Source organism: Paroedura picta, chromosome 13 (genome assembly GCF_049243985.1).
Source record: "Paroedura picta isolate Pp20150507F chromosome 13, Ppicta_v3.0, whole genome shotgun sequence".
NCBI classification, from domain to species: domain Eukaryota; kingdom Metazoa; phylum Chordata; class Lepidosauria; order Squamata; family Gekkonidae; genus Paroedura; species Paroedura picta.
In genome coordinates this window covers 8,838,066-8,852,380 of record NC_135381.1, presented here as the reverse complement: position 1 = coordinate 8,852,380, position 14,315 = coordinate 8,838,066, and the positions used below count along the sequence as shown (strand labels likewise).

Genomic DNA, 14,315 nt, shown 5'->3' with positions numbered 1-14,315 from the left:
GAACCTGAGCACAAAGGCAATCGGCACAAATTGTAATAACCAAATAGACAATCATTCTTGTGCCGACCACTTCAGTCCGACTAGAATGGTCTTCAGGTTCTTTAATCATTTTCAAGAAAATCTTCAGTGGCAAAGACTCACCAGAGCATACTAATATTTGTTGTTGTTAGGTGCAAAGTCGAGTCCAACCCATCACGACCACATGGACAATGTCATATTAGAGAAAACTGGGACTTCCTGCATTTTAGGAAATAAGAGAATGAACTGAATTCAGACAAAGAGCTGTAGCATTGATAGAACAGCGGAACCAGTTTAGAAGTAGCCTCACTTCTTCTTTCTCATGGCCAACGGTTGGTGAGGTGCATTTGATGCTGGGCATGCAAGAAGGTCCCGTAATGTTTGTATTCAACTACAGATTCGCAACAAGGGGTGGTCAGACCTGCTGGTCGGAATTGAGCATAGCTGCTGTTTTTTATCTTGTTTCTGCAAGGCTGGTGATACTTCCAGGGCAGGCAGCAGGTACTTCTTGGCGGTGTAATAGCTCCTGCAGCTCTTGGAGGGTGGGGTGGATGCGTATTTGTTCAAGCCCAGCGAAAGCAAGGCAAGCACTGCCTGTCTCTTTCAATTCCTTCCAACTCGATGGCAGGTGTGCCTGATTTTCTCTTGCCATGCTGCGAAAGGCTGGTTCAATGAAAGTAAATTCCATGGGATTAGAACACTGGGAATGGCTTTGGGTTTATTAATAGATGGGCGATAGAGAAAGGGACTAGGCTGACGGTAAGCCTTTTAATTGCTGTGTGGCAGCCAGAATTTCAGCTGGTACTGCCCTCTCCGTTGCTGCATTCCTGTGCCAGGGAAACGGTCACCCCCTGGCAGAATTTCTTCCTGTTGCACAGGTTCTGCTTATTGTAAGGGTTGGTGATCCTCCTATGGCTGATGTTTATTAGAGATCCTGAATGACAGGCGTCAGCTTTTTTAATGACTTTCCCTCAACCGCTCTTGTTGATCAGTGTCCGGGGACGTGGGTGCCTGCCGGAGAAACAGCTGGAAAACAGAACGAGGGACTTTGGGGAAAAAGGCAGTTACAGACAGGAGAGAAAAAGGAGGTGCAGGAGGGGGAAAGGTTGGTGTATGGTGAAGTATAAGAGTAACAAATAAACTTCATTGAAGCCAATACGCCTTGGAAGTCTTCTATTACCAAAACCGAAATGGCCAAAAGGGGTGGGGTGAAGGGGCGGGGTGTGCAACCTGCTACAATCAGCAAAAGTAGAATGATGCGAAAGATTCTGCATGCCCTGACTGGGATCTCACAAGCCAAGCAGGGTCAGTCCTGGTTACGGTTCAGATGGGAGCCCACCAAGGGTAGAGGCAGGCAAGGGCAAACCCATCTTTGAATGTCTCTTCTTTTACCCTGCCAGGGGTCTTCACAAGTCAGCTGCAACCTGACAGTGCTTACCGCCACCATATTCGGCATACCCCCCATCTAAATCCTGCCACAAAAACGTATTGAAGCAATAAGGTAAGTAACAGACAGCTCCCTTTATAAAGAACCGAGAAGCAAGTTTATTAAAAGAATACTTCCCACTACCTGAGGTCTCTCCAAAACTGAAAGTCTGTTTTTTCTTTACTATGATACCTCTGTCACCATTGTTTGATCTCGCTGCCAGCAAGAAAAGACCCAGAATGTATAATTAGATCTAAGATTTAACTATGACTCGTTACGTGGTATATTTTATTTGAGCGATTTTATATTATGTAGGAATTTATTTGATAATGTTTACGCTTCCTTTTTATGATTCCATGTGTTTTATATTCGAATCCTGATTGATGTGTATTTTATACCTGATTGCAATGAAATGGCCTATGGCCAATCAATAAACTGAATACCAAAGGGGAAGGGCTGTGGCTGGGAAGGAGCCGAATGGCAGAGCATCTGCTTGGCGTTCAATCTCCAGTTGAGAGGACCAAGCAGGAGGTGAGGGGGAAAGACTGCTGCTTGAGACATTGGAGAGCCACTGGCAGTCTAGGTATCAAGACAACAGGAATGCACACGGAAGGAAAAGCACAAACAAACAAAAAACACATGACTTAATAAATCCTGCCAGTTTCCGAAGAATTTGTTTCAGCTGCCATTATACAGTCTTCTATTTCAACCGGAGGTCAACATTAAGCCGAGCAAGAAGAAACTGCCTCCTTTTCAATATCTTTACTAGTAATTGTCGAGCACAACCGAGACTAGTATAAACTAGTTTTGTTGGACTTCTTCAGTGGTATAATAATTGCACGGAAGCTTCATGGCAAACTGGGGTTCGAAGCCAGGCCTCCCCGGTCCTATCCCAACAATTAGCACTATACCCCCCTGGCTCCCCATCTGGAGATGTCTGATGAAGCAGCTGCCCCTCTCCAAAGAGCAGCCTGACCTTGTGGGCTGATGATACACTGTTAAGTGCAGCTTCATGTGGTCATTGGCTGAATCCTTCAAATGAGTTTGTACAGTTCCACCTGCCGTGTCAGGGGGACTTAATTGTCCCTGGGTTTTTTTGTTTTTGTTTTAGAGAATCTGTAGCTACCATAGTCACGCAGGAAGCCAGAGTGCTTCACTTCCTGTCTCTGCATGCATGTTCGCAGTTTGGTGAGGCAGTGGTCACTCAGCACTTGAATATTCTCTTTTGATGATTTTAGCACAAGCAAAGACTCGAGCTCCAGCCGATGTGACACGCAGCTTCCTGTCACAAACTGGCTTCTCTGCAGGTCCCATGCTAGGGTCAATCATGGATCTGAGGAAAGTTGGAAGACCACCGCAAGCCTGTTCGGATTTACAGGGTCCTGGTTGCAGAAATCACCCTGCCTTGGGGGATTCATTTTAGGAGCTGGAATGGGGAGGCAAATGGTGCAAATTCAAGTCCTGGGGATTGGGAGGAGGTCAGGATAGTGGCTGAAGATTTCACAGCTGTTGCTCTGCTGCATGTATTGTGCTATAGTCAGATTAGGTGCCAACTCTCAAAGTTCGGGAAACCCCTAGCTCTGGAATCCATAGTTCTAGGAATCAGTTTTGTAGGGCTGCAAAGGCTATTCACGTCACTTGGCCCTGACTCAGAACCGTCCAGCGGGGTTTACGCGGAGGATTCCAGCTGTATGCCTCACTCACCGGCAATTACACTGTGTGTCCATTGTTACCTGGGAGCAGACTCCAGAAGGAAATGCCTCATTCTAACGTAACTAGTGATTTCATGAATCAGAACCTGGAACCCTCAGCTGTAGGAAGGGGGACGGAAACAGTACAGGGTCTCAGAAAGGGACTATTGTCTGTATTATCTAAGGTGGAAAGGAAAAGGAACAGCGTGGCAGAATGAGCAGTGGAAAAGCTGTCTGGAACATAATCAAAATTCTACATTATAAATGGTTTCGACACAGTGAAACTGAGGTTACCTCCGATGTTCAACGTTCCCTTTGCAACTTGGATTAGCGCAGGGCTCCATGCTTGAAAGGAAAAGGATTTGTGTTAGCTAACGGAAGCTGCCCAGACCTGGATGCCCTTGGCTAGCCGGATCTCCTCTGATCTCAGAAGCCAAGTAAAATTGACTTTGGTTATGATTTGGATGAGAGATGGCTGGGGAAGCTCAGAGTTGCAACACAGGCAGCCAACGGCCAAGCCCCTCTGAAAATCTCTTGGCTTGATAGTCCTTCCCACCATCATCGAAGCAACCACCTGGATAATGATCTGTTTGGGTAAGAGCCGGCTCATAACCAAGTGAGTTCATTACTTATCCCGGGCACCCTTCTTTTTTGGAGAAAAGAGCTAGCCATGGGATTCTAGCAACCGGGCTGCTCGCTAGGGAGGGCAGCTGCTTCAGCATGTCTAGGTGACTGGGACTAAATAGTCCATATCACACCGGTGCTTGGTCCCAGTCACTACCATCCCAACCGTGCTGCCAGCCACGTGGGATGCAGCACAATGGGAGAGGAAACAGGGTCGCGATGTGAAGTGCAAACTCTTTCCCCAAAAAATGTGTCCTCAAAACGTTGCTGCGAGCAGTTGGGGGTCAACCTTAAAGAAGGAGTGGTCAAACTGGCTCTCCAGATGTCCGTGGACTACAATGTGCCGGCAGAGGCTCACGGGAATTGTAGGCTGGCCAGCCCTACCTTAAGGCAGGGGTAGTCAACGTGTGGTGCTCCAGATGTCCATGGACTACAATTCCCATGAGCCCCTGCCAGCATTTGCCAGCATTTGCTGGCAGGGCTCATGGGAATTGTGGTCCATGGACATCTGCAGCACCACACGTTGACTACCCCTGCCTTAAGGTATACTGGCTCAAGACCGCACAAAAAGCGTATTGCTAATGAAAGATACTCTTATCTTGCCGAGATGAGAGCTGTTAAAACAACAGCTTGAGCTAAACATTGAAGCAGGTGCTGGATCAGTCCCTGATTTATCAGGTACGAAACCTCCACCCGGAGAACAAAAGAACTTACGGAGAAAGGGTCAGCACGGAAACTCAAAAGATGCTACAGAGGGATTTGTCAGAGGAGAAAGCTAAGGAATGAGTCACCAAGGCGGCATTCGGATCTTTATGAGCAAACCTCCTTTAATTTGTAAAGCAAATGAGTCAGGACTTAGGAAGCCCCCCCCTGCTCCGTGTTGGGAAACAGAAGATCTCTGTGACTGCAAAAGGGACTTTGCTCTCTGGGCTGCTGTTGCAATTCAATCCACAGCTTCTGAGGCTGCATTTGAGTTCAGAAAAGGCTTTCATTGGGAGGTTAAAGATAAGGGCCCCCCTGGATCAGAAGAAGAAGAGTTGGTTCTTCTATGCCGCTTTTCCCTACCCGAAGGAGGCTCAAAGCGGCTTGCAGTCGCCTTCCCATTCCTCTCCCCACAACAGACACCCTGTGGGGTTGGTGAGGCTGAGAGAGCCCTGATTTCACTGCTCGGTCAGAACAGTTTTATCAGTGCTGTGGGGAGCCCAAGGTCACCCAGCTGGTTGCATGTGGGGGAGCGCAGAAACTAACCTGGAATGCCAGATTAGAAGTCCGCACGCCTAACCACTACACCAAACTGGCTCTCCTAACCAGTACACCAAACAGACCAAAGATCCAACTCGTCCAGTCTCCAGGTCTTTCCCTACCCTACCGCCATCAGCCCTCTAGGGTAGCCCACCAGGAGCTTTCCCCGTAAGACAGATGGCCGGTCCACGCCTGGCCAGCAGCATGTTCTACTGGATGGTAACTTGGCTGCTGCTTCCAAAGAAAGAATAGCAGGAAATCTGACCCAAAGAAATCACTCTAATCATTCAACAAGTCTTGCTTATTCATTTCGGTCTTCTGTTTCAAGATAACAGCTGGGTTTATTTGTGTTATGAAATGAAAGATTGCTATTGTCACCGTCCCGGGCTATAACTGGGCTGAGGAGGCAAAAGGTGACCCTGGCGAACCTGACAGATATCCTTTTTCTATTAAAAGAAGATGCAGCTGGGACAGAACAAGTTAGTTAATGTTCATAAATGGAAGAAGAGGAGTTGGTTCTTTTATGCCACTTGTCTCTACCAGAAGGAGCCTCAAAGCGGCTTACAATAGCCTTCATTTTCTGCTCCCCACAATAGACACCCTGTGAGGGAGGTGAGTCTGAGAGAGCCCTGAAATTACTGCTCGGTCAGAACATCAGGACTGTGACTAGTCCGAAGTCACCCAGTTGGCTGCCTGTGGGGGACTGGGGAATCAAACCTGGCTTGCCTGATTAGAAGCCAGCGCTCTTAACCACTACACCAAGCCAGGTCTCTACACCAAGCAAAGATGTATAGCACGATGAGATGGTCAGAACGCTGAAGCAGGGAGACTTGGGTTCAAAAACCTCACTCCTCCACATGCAGCCAGCTGGATGACCTTGGGCTCGTCACAGTCCCGATAATGTCATTCTCAGAACAGTGCTGTCACAGCTCTCTCAGCTCCACCTGAAGGGAAGGAAAAGCAATTGTAATCCGCTTTGAGACTCCTTCAAGTTGTGGAAAGCGGGGTATACAACTCATTGGCCTAAAAACAGACCTCCTCTAATCCCCCCCAACAATTTACACAACACAAGAGGAGGAGAGGTTGGAGTTTATGGATCAGTTTGTTGTGGAGACAGACTGGCTTCTCTTGACCTTGAGGTTCATCAAGGAAGGATGAGACAGAAATGAGTTTATAACAAAAATGTGAATGCAGAATACTTGGCCGATTCTTTGAGTTTTGGATGGATCACAGATTTTTCAAGACGTCCACCTAACTTACCTTGTCCTGAGCTGAATCCATAGCACTTGAGACTGGCCTTAGTGGCCTGCATCTTCTGAACGTGCGCAAAGGATTGTGGGGAAGTAGGTACAGGGACGTTGAGGGTTGCCAACAAAATCCTAAAAAGGCCACCAGACAATGCACGTCGGTGTAGTGATTCATTGCTCAAGGACTCATTCTGCATTGAATGACTGGAGTAGAAGAACGGTACAATAAGACTTGGGTTGCTAAGCGATCTCATGCTTGCCTGGTTGCCATGGCAAGTTGTATGCGACGGCGTCCTGCACAGGAATTGTCCTGCGCTTTCAACCGACGCCTACAGTCGAGAGCACAGGAGAGGTCAGACGGACAGTCCCCTCCTGTATGGAGGGAGTCGGTGAGGAGCAAAACTCCTTCAAGAACTCAAAGAGAATTTTGTCTGTTCAGAATTGGGGTGGGGTCGGATTGATGAAATGGTTTCTTTCATCAAGGTTTCTTTCTTAAGGAGAAACAAAGGTTTCTCCTTAAGCGGCCACAAGGTTCTTTCTTGCGTTTTCTGAAATTGCTCAACACAGTTTCTGGAAATGGGGCTGTGCACATTTATCCCGATTTTTCTTACATTGGTGGGGGTGGGGGGGGGGGAGAGAATCAAATGCAGCTGCTTAAAGGGGTGGGGGGTCTTCCAGAGACCAGATGCATGACAAGTACATGTGTGCAGGAAAGGGAAATGTTGGCTTAAACATCCTGCCACAAACGGGATGGAGTCTTTCCTTTTCCTTTCTCCTGCTGACGGCTACATTTCCCTTCTTTACTCCAGACAGGTTTCAGCTAGATTGGCCGGCCAGGGTCTTCTCTGGAGGGTACAGTCGAAAACCGACAAAATGCTCCACTTAGCAGGAGCAAAACTGAGCAGGCCAAATCCTTTCTCTACAGCCGCCTGGTCGTGACGACAATGGGGCGGGGTGGGGGGAAGCGAGGGGCTATTGTTGATTGTCAAAGGGACGCCAGGGAAAGCAACAAGATGCCGTCCTCGAAGGAGCCTTTTTAGAAACAGCTGCCGGACCGTGATAAAAGGGAATCAAAGCACTTTGTATGGGAATTCTCAGCTCATGTGTTTATTAATTCTAATAATCAGGCTACACCCAGTTTAGTAGATGATTGGGTGAATCAATGAAAAGATATATGCTGGTCAGATCAGGATGATGCTCCCGATTAAAACGGCAATAGAGTTTTCAAAAGTTTATTTTAAATAAAGTTTTAGATCGTTTCAAAGGGTTTGCCGTAGAATAACTGGATTCTAATCTAGCAGAGACCAGAAACCAACACAGATTTGGAGGGGTGAGTTGGTAGTTTTGTTGGTAGTCTAAGGTGCAACCAGACTCAAGTCTAGCTATTGATCTTTTGAAAATGTTCAAAAAACAGTTGCTCTCTTTGGTGTTTAAGGAAGCAAATGTTATTATTTTTAAATATCGTTTTCATTAAGTGCATTTTAAAGAATTAGATGCTTCTATTTGGTACAGAGTGTCTGTTGTGGGGAGCGGACAGGGAAGGCAAATGTAAGCCACTTTGAGACTCCTTTGGGTAGAGAAAAGTGGCATATAAGAACCAACTCTTCTTCTTCAGTAATCTCAGGGCTCTCTCTGCCTCACCTCCCTCACAGGGTGTCTGTTGTGGGGAGAGGAAAGGGAAGGCAAATGTAAGCCGCTTTGAGACTCCTTCAGGTAGAGAAAAGCGGCATATAAGAACCAACTCTTCTAAAAAGTTTAACCTGTGATTGGTAAGAAATAGTGTTTGGTGAGGCATCCCCCCTTCATTTATGGGAATCCTTCATTGAACATAGTCCTTGCTTTGAGAAGCAGGCACTTTTTCTAACGCTTTGAGAAATAGATTTGGACCTGAGTGATGCTCCCCCGTTTTGTATTTCAGCAGAACCACCCTCAGCAGAGTTAAAGGTAAAGGTAAAGGTAAAGGTATCCCCTGTGCAAGCACCGGTCATGTCTGACCCTTGGGGAGACGCCCTCCAGCGTTTTCATGGCAGACTCAATACGGGGTGGTTTGCCAGTGCCTTCCCCAGTCATTACCGTTTACCCCCCCAGCAAGCTGGGTACTCATTTTACCGACCTCGGAAGGATGGAAGGCTGAGTCAACCTTGAGCCGGCTGCTGGGATCGAACTCCCAGCCTCATAGGCAAAGCTTTCAGACTGCTGCCTTACCACTCTGCGCCACAAGAGGCTCTTTCAGCAGAGTTACCCCCATCTAAACCCAGCAGACAGACAAGATGTTCAGATGATGAGCTTCCAGGAATCCAAGTTCTCTTTGTCAGTGTCGAACCCCAACTTCTGCAAAGCGGGGATTATAAAATAAGTGTGCCGCCAGGGTTACATTTTAAAAAATCGTCAGTGGTTTCTCATGGTGGTCACTGCAGTGGGGAAGGCCGTGGACTTCTTGCCTCCTAAGAAAACGCAAGAATTCATTGTTTCCATTTTTTTTAAAGTGTGAATTATAACCTTGAGACGTCATCAACAAATTAAGCCTCAGCAAACTACTCCTTGAAAGGCAAATGGACAGTTTTAAAAATCACGTCGCTTTTTCTCCCCCTCCCCAAAAATTCCAATTGTCAAATGGAAAAGACTTCCGCCAGCTTTGTACCCAGAATCCATGATACGGCTGTAATCGAGCGGTCGGCTTCTGAGACGACAGAAAAGGACCTCAATGAGATCACATCCTTGGGCATTACTCTGCCCAGAATGGCATGCACACATTTGGCAGCCGGTGTGCACCTGGGGATTCCTTGTGGAAGAAGGGAGCAATTTCAGGGGCTGCAAGAGGAAGCAGCTAGCCCGCTACACCCTCTCAACTTAACCCACCTCACAAGGTTGTTGTGAAGAGAACACAGAGGGGGGGAAATGGTATAGGCTGCCGTGCACCCTCCTCAGGGAAGAAGAATTCTGTAGGTTCCCGGCTCCACTTGAACCTTGAGAATAACTCCAAAGGATGTTTGACATCCCAGACCCTTCTGGCCTCTACTAGTCGAGTCAGGAGCAAATTGCCAAGCTCCCCCCGGGGGGGATGCCTCACAGCCACTTGCCCCCAGCCGGGACACAGAAAAAACCTTCCTTGGTCCCTGGGCTTGGCTGTCCTCCCTGGGGCTGCACAAGGAGCAAATTCTCCCCTTCCTTTGGGAACCGAAACCATCCCAGACTTCTTCCCGGAGAAATCAGTTGATTTTGTCAGTCCTCTCTCCTTGGAGGGGATGTTGAGAAGAAGGGATGAGACAATGTGTTTGATTCCATCGGGGAGGGAGGGGGAGGACGGGACGGATGGGGGACACCTGTTATGAAGCAGCCACCTCTGTGGTAGGAGGATGGACCAGAAATGTCCCAGCGTTCCATGACCATTCCACTTCAGGGCAGCCATTTTGTGTTGATACCCTCTACCCATTTTGGGAAAGATCTAGAGAATTGGGGGTGGGGTCTGAGAATGACAGGGGCCTCAGTGTGGTACAATGCTATAAAATCCCCCTTACAAAGCATCCGTTTTCTCCAGAGGAACTGATTTCTGTTGTCTGGAGATAAGCTGTAGATCCAGGAAATCCCCAGCTCCCACCTGGAGGCTGGCATCCATATCTCAACATGCCTAAAATGTCCACAGGCTCCACAAAGACGGGAAACATCTGTGCCGGGGAATATGCAGCCTAATCCTATGAATATTTTACTCAGCAGTCAGTCAGAGTAACGTTCGATGAGCCTTACTCAGTTATATGTGAATAGGCTGGCAGTCTTACTGCAGAGTTCACTCACTGGTCTTCTAAGGCAGGGGTAGTCAACCTATGGTCCTCCAGATGTTCATGGACTACAATTCCCATGAGCCCCTGCCAGCGACTGGAAACAACAACAACGCTTGGAAAAGTTGAGGGCAGGAAAAGATGACGACTCAACATGAGATAGATTGATTCTTGGATGCTTTAGGATGCTTTGGGCTGATCCTGTGTTGAGCAGGGGGTTGGACTAGATGGCCTGTATGGCCCCTTCCAACTCTATGGTTCTATTATTCTATTCTATGATTCGATCGAGAAGCCATGGCCTTCAGCTGACAAGACTTGACCAAGGCTATCGACAATCAGATATTCGGGAAAATTGCTAATTCACAGGGTCTCCATACAGCTGGATCACACTTAACTCCCCGCCCCCCAATATATTTTTGTGGTCAGGTGCAATAGGGACTGGAATGTGTACTGTACTAGATAAGCCCTTCTTTTAAAGGATTTCTCTCCCTGGCACAAAATGGAAGCAGAGAAGAATGCAAACGGCGTGCCAGTTTTCACCTCCTTCCCGAAAGCTGGTGAATGCTAGCCACTGCAGTCTAAGAGAGGAGTGAGGTAGTGGGGGGGGGGGGGGTACCTAACCAATCTCTCTAGATCTGAGCTAACAGCCTTGCATGGCCCGAAGCAATGACACGAACATGCAAACAAATGGGAGACTGTGGAAAATGGGCTAGGTATCCAAATTGCCGGAGAAGCCACTAAAGCAGGAAACAAAAGGTCCGCAAATTCTCTCCTGGACCACCGGTCTCCTAAAGGAAACCAGAGAAACGTAGGAGCCAAACACAACAAGAAAGGAGCAGAGAACAAAAGAAATCCAAATTTTGGGACACTTTGATAAACTTTTTGCTACCTGAGCAAAAATCATTTTCTTTACTCAAATGTCATCATTTTAACAAAGAGAGTTGGGGGGGGGGGGAGAGGGCATGCAATCATAAAATATATATACACAGACATATAAATATACAGGCATAGAAAATATATAAAATCTTTGATTGGAAAACACTGCTCATAACTTCAGCAGATTTCGTTACAGGATGATTTCACTGCGTAGACCTCCCAGTATCAATGGCGTCTCCCGCACAAATCTCATTGGAAACTGGACAAAGTTTGAGTCCAGTAGCATTTTTAAGACCCACCGAGTTTTATTCAAGGTATACAGTGCTGCCTGCAAGCACACCTGGTCACACTTTGTGCTGCGGCTTCAGACCAACACACCTGACTCTACCCTTCTTAGAAACCAACATCCTTTTGCGGAGGAGCAAGGATGCCAGTTAAAACCACATCAAAATTTCTTACTTTGGATGCAGAACTTTGTGCCATTTTTAAAACCGGGATTGCGGGTAGGGAGTTTCTGAAACGTTCCACCCTAAGCTCAGATCTGAACTCAATCTCTTATTCTATAACTTAATATTTAATAATTACATCACACGCTCTTTCTTCCTTTTTTTCATGCCCACAACTTGTACAGCAAACAACCGAGTGTCTTTGAAAGTCTTAGAAGACTGTTCTATCCCTGGGTGTCTTTGAAAGGCACAATAAAACTGTTAAAGGTTGTGTTTTTTATGCAGAGGTGATGTGGCCCTCAGAAATTTGGCAGGTGCCTCTAAATCTTCCAAGATATTTTGCTTGTTGGATCTGCCCCCCCCCCTCTTTTTCCCAAGGGCACTTCACAACAAAGTGTCCTGCAAGTTTGTCTACAAACAAGTTTGCCCACAAACCACTTACTCCAGAATAACCACTCCCCAATGGACTTCAATGAGACTGCCGTGAAAGCCACTGGGACTACAGCAAATGCTCCAGTAACCCCCCCCCCCCATTCCCACCCCCCAAAAGAGAACAGCCGTCCCAAAGCGCGGTGTTACTTTCAGCCGACGGACTTTCACACAGCACCCCAAATGTTTACATCCCCCCAAAATCTGTTCAGCAAAACAAGCCAGCCCACCCCCCACCACCTCGACAGGTGTCCGATGGATAAACAAAACGGTTCTGGCTGGTCCTTTCTATATAGATATACCTGCCTTCTGCCCTTCGTCTCCCCTTGGCTCATGATTTATGTCCAATTTAAAAAAGAACCAGGGGGCTTTTGGGAGCAGGCGGAAGATGTCCTCCAGCAAAGAAGAAGAGGAGGATGTGAGTAGCCGAACCCCCAAGCATCTCTGGAAGGCGCAAAAAGTGGAGCGGAGGTGCAGCAGAGTCGATCCGGCCTTCGGAAGTTCAACAGGTGCTTCCCAATCTCCCCAGGTCCTTTTCTTGCAGGCTCTGCCCCCCACCCTGCCAGTCTTTCCCCCGAGGGCGCTTTTTGGAGGTAGGGAGCGGGACAAGCCCTCCAGCAAAGAAGAAGAGGAAGCGAGCAGCGGAATCCCAGGGCGTCTTCGGAAGGCGCCCGAGTCGATCCGGCCGTCGGAAGTTCAACAGGTGCCTCCCGATCTCCCCTGCCAGTTCCCCTCTCCCCGAGGGCGCTTTTTTGGGGTGAGAAGTGGGAGAAGCCCTCCAGCAAAGAAGAAGCGGAATCCCAGGGCGTCTTCAGAAGGCCCCCCCCCAGTCGACCGGAAGTTCAACAGGTGTCTCCCGATCTCCCCTGCGAGTTGTTTCCCCGAGGGCGCTTTTTTGGGGTGACGGGGTGGGAAGCGGGTGAAGCCCTCCGGCGGAGAAGAAGCGGGATCCCAGGGCGTCTTCGGAAGGCGCCCCTGCCGTCGGAGGTTCAACAGGTGCTTCCCGATCACCCCTGCGAGTTGTTTCCCCGAGGGCGCTTTTTTGGGGTGACGGGGTGGGAAGCGGGTGAAGCCCTCCAGCGAAGAAGCAGCGGAATCCCAGGGCGTCGTCGGAAGGCGCCCCCAGTGGAAGGCGCCCCTGCCGTCGGAAGTTCCCCGGGCGCCTCCCCGCTTCCCTGGCCCGCCGAGGGCTGCTCACACGTAGTTCTTCTTGTCGTAGTCGCCGTTGGCGGCGGCGCTGGTGGCCGTGGGCCGCCGGGGGGCCGAGTACTTGACGGGGAAGGCGGCGGCGGGCTCGTCCTTGCCGGCGCAGGAGCCGCAGATGAGCGCGCCGCCGAGGAGCAGGAGGAAGGCGGCGGCCCAGGCGACGTAGAGCGCGGCGCCCATCTCCCGCTTGGATCGGGCCAGGGGGTCGTAGAACTTGCTGATGACGATGTGGGCGAACCAGCTGGGCGGGATGAGCACCAGCAGGCCGCAGGCGACGAAGAGCGAGCCCCCGACGGCGGCGATGCGCGCCTTGGCGCGGCCGGCGCGCACGCAGTTGGTGCACTGCGCGCCCACCACGGTCACCAGCAGCGCCACCAGGCCCAGCAGCGCCGCCAGCACCATCAGCGTGCGCCCGGCCTGCAGCTCGGCCGGCAGCGCCAGGATGGAGTCGTGCACTTTGCACTGCATGTGGCCCGTGCTCTGCGCCACGCACGCCATCCACAGGCCCTCCCAGTTTGTCTGCGCCGTCACGATGTTGCCCTCCACGTAGGCCGACACCTGCCACATGGGCAAGCCCGCCGCCAGGATCGCGCCGGCCCAGCCCAGGATGGCCACGGCCAAGCCCAGCAGCTCCAGCGCCGTCGATGCCATCCCGGACCGTCCGCTCGTCGAGGAAGCTGGCAAAGGGGGGGGGGGGGGCGGCCGCTGCTGCTGCTGCTACTGCTGTTGCTCCTGATCCTGCTGCTGCGCTCGGAGCTCTCTCGCCGTCGGGGCTTCGAGCTGCCGCTGGGATCGCCCCGTCTCACCTTTCCCGCCTCGGCCGCTCTGTCCTTGCAAGCCGTCGCCGGCAGCCTTTATGTAGCCGCTGCGCTCCGGCGCCGTCGAGGCAGAAAGGGGACGGCTCGCCCCGTCGCGGCCAATCGGACAGCGGCCCCCTCGCCCGCCCAGCCAATGAGGCCTTTGCGAGGCAGGGGTTGAAGAAAGACAAGAAAGCCCCCCGCCCCTCGAGGCGCGTGCCCGGTGACTCAGGGCTGGAGAGGGGGGCGAGGGAGGGAGGGGTGGGCGCAGCGGGCTTGGCCGGACGCCCGGGGAGGATGCCAGCCGCTGGCCCTTCCTCCTGCGCCCACAGCCCGTTGGCAGGGCGAGAGGATGTCGGGGGAAGAAGGTGCTTCCCAGGCTGAAGAAACCAGGCGGGAGGGTTGCAGGGGGCATCGCCTGTTATGTGTGGGGCGGAGGGGTGGTGGAGAGCGCCTTTCCCAAGGAGAGACAAGGGACAGGACGTTCCTGTTCAGAGCACCTGCCCTCCAAGGAAGGGAACCCGGTGAACCCGGCTG

General features: G+C 50.5%; 1 protein-coding gene across 1 annotated transcript; it reads right to left on the bottom strand.

Moving 5' to 3' along the window:
- Positions 1-11,377: 11,377 nt before the first annotated feature.
- CLDN5 (claudin 5) lies at positions 11,378-13,891 on the bottom strand. Its single transcript, XM_077308219.1, has one exon. The coding sequence runs from the start codon at positions 13,630-13,632 to the stop codon at positions 12,970-12,972; it is 663 nt and encodes a 220-aa protein (XP_077164334.1). The 5' UTR covers positions 13,633-13,891; the 3' UTR covers positions 11,378-12,969.
- Between the last annotated feature and the right edge of the window lie 424 nt (positions 13,892-14,315).

Bases quoted from the DNA above. Each gene is read 5' to 3' on its own strand.
- CLDN5 (XM_077308219.1), bottom strand. From the start codon at position 13,632: ATGGCATCGACGGCGCTGGAGCTGCTGGGCTTGGCCGTGGCCATCCTG.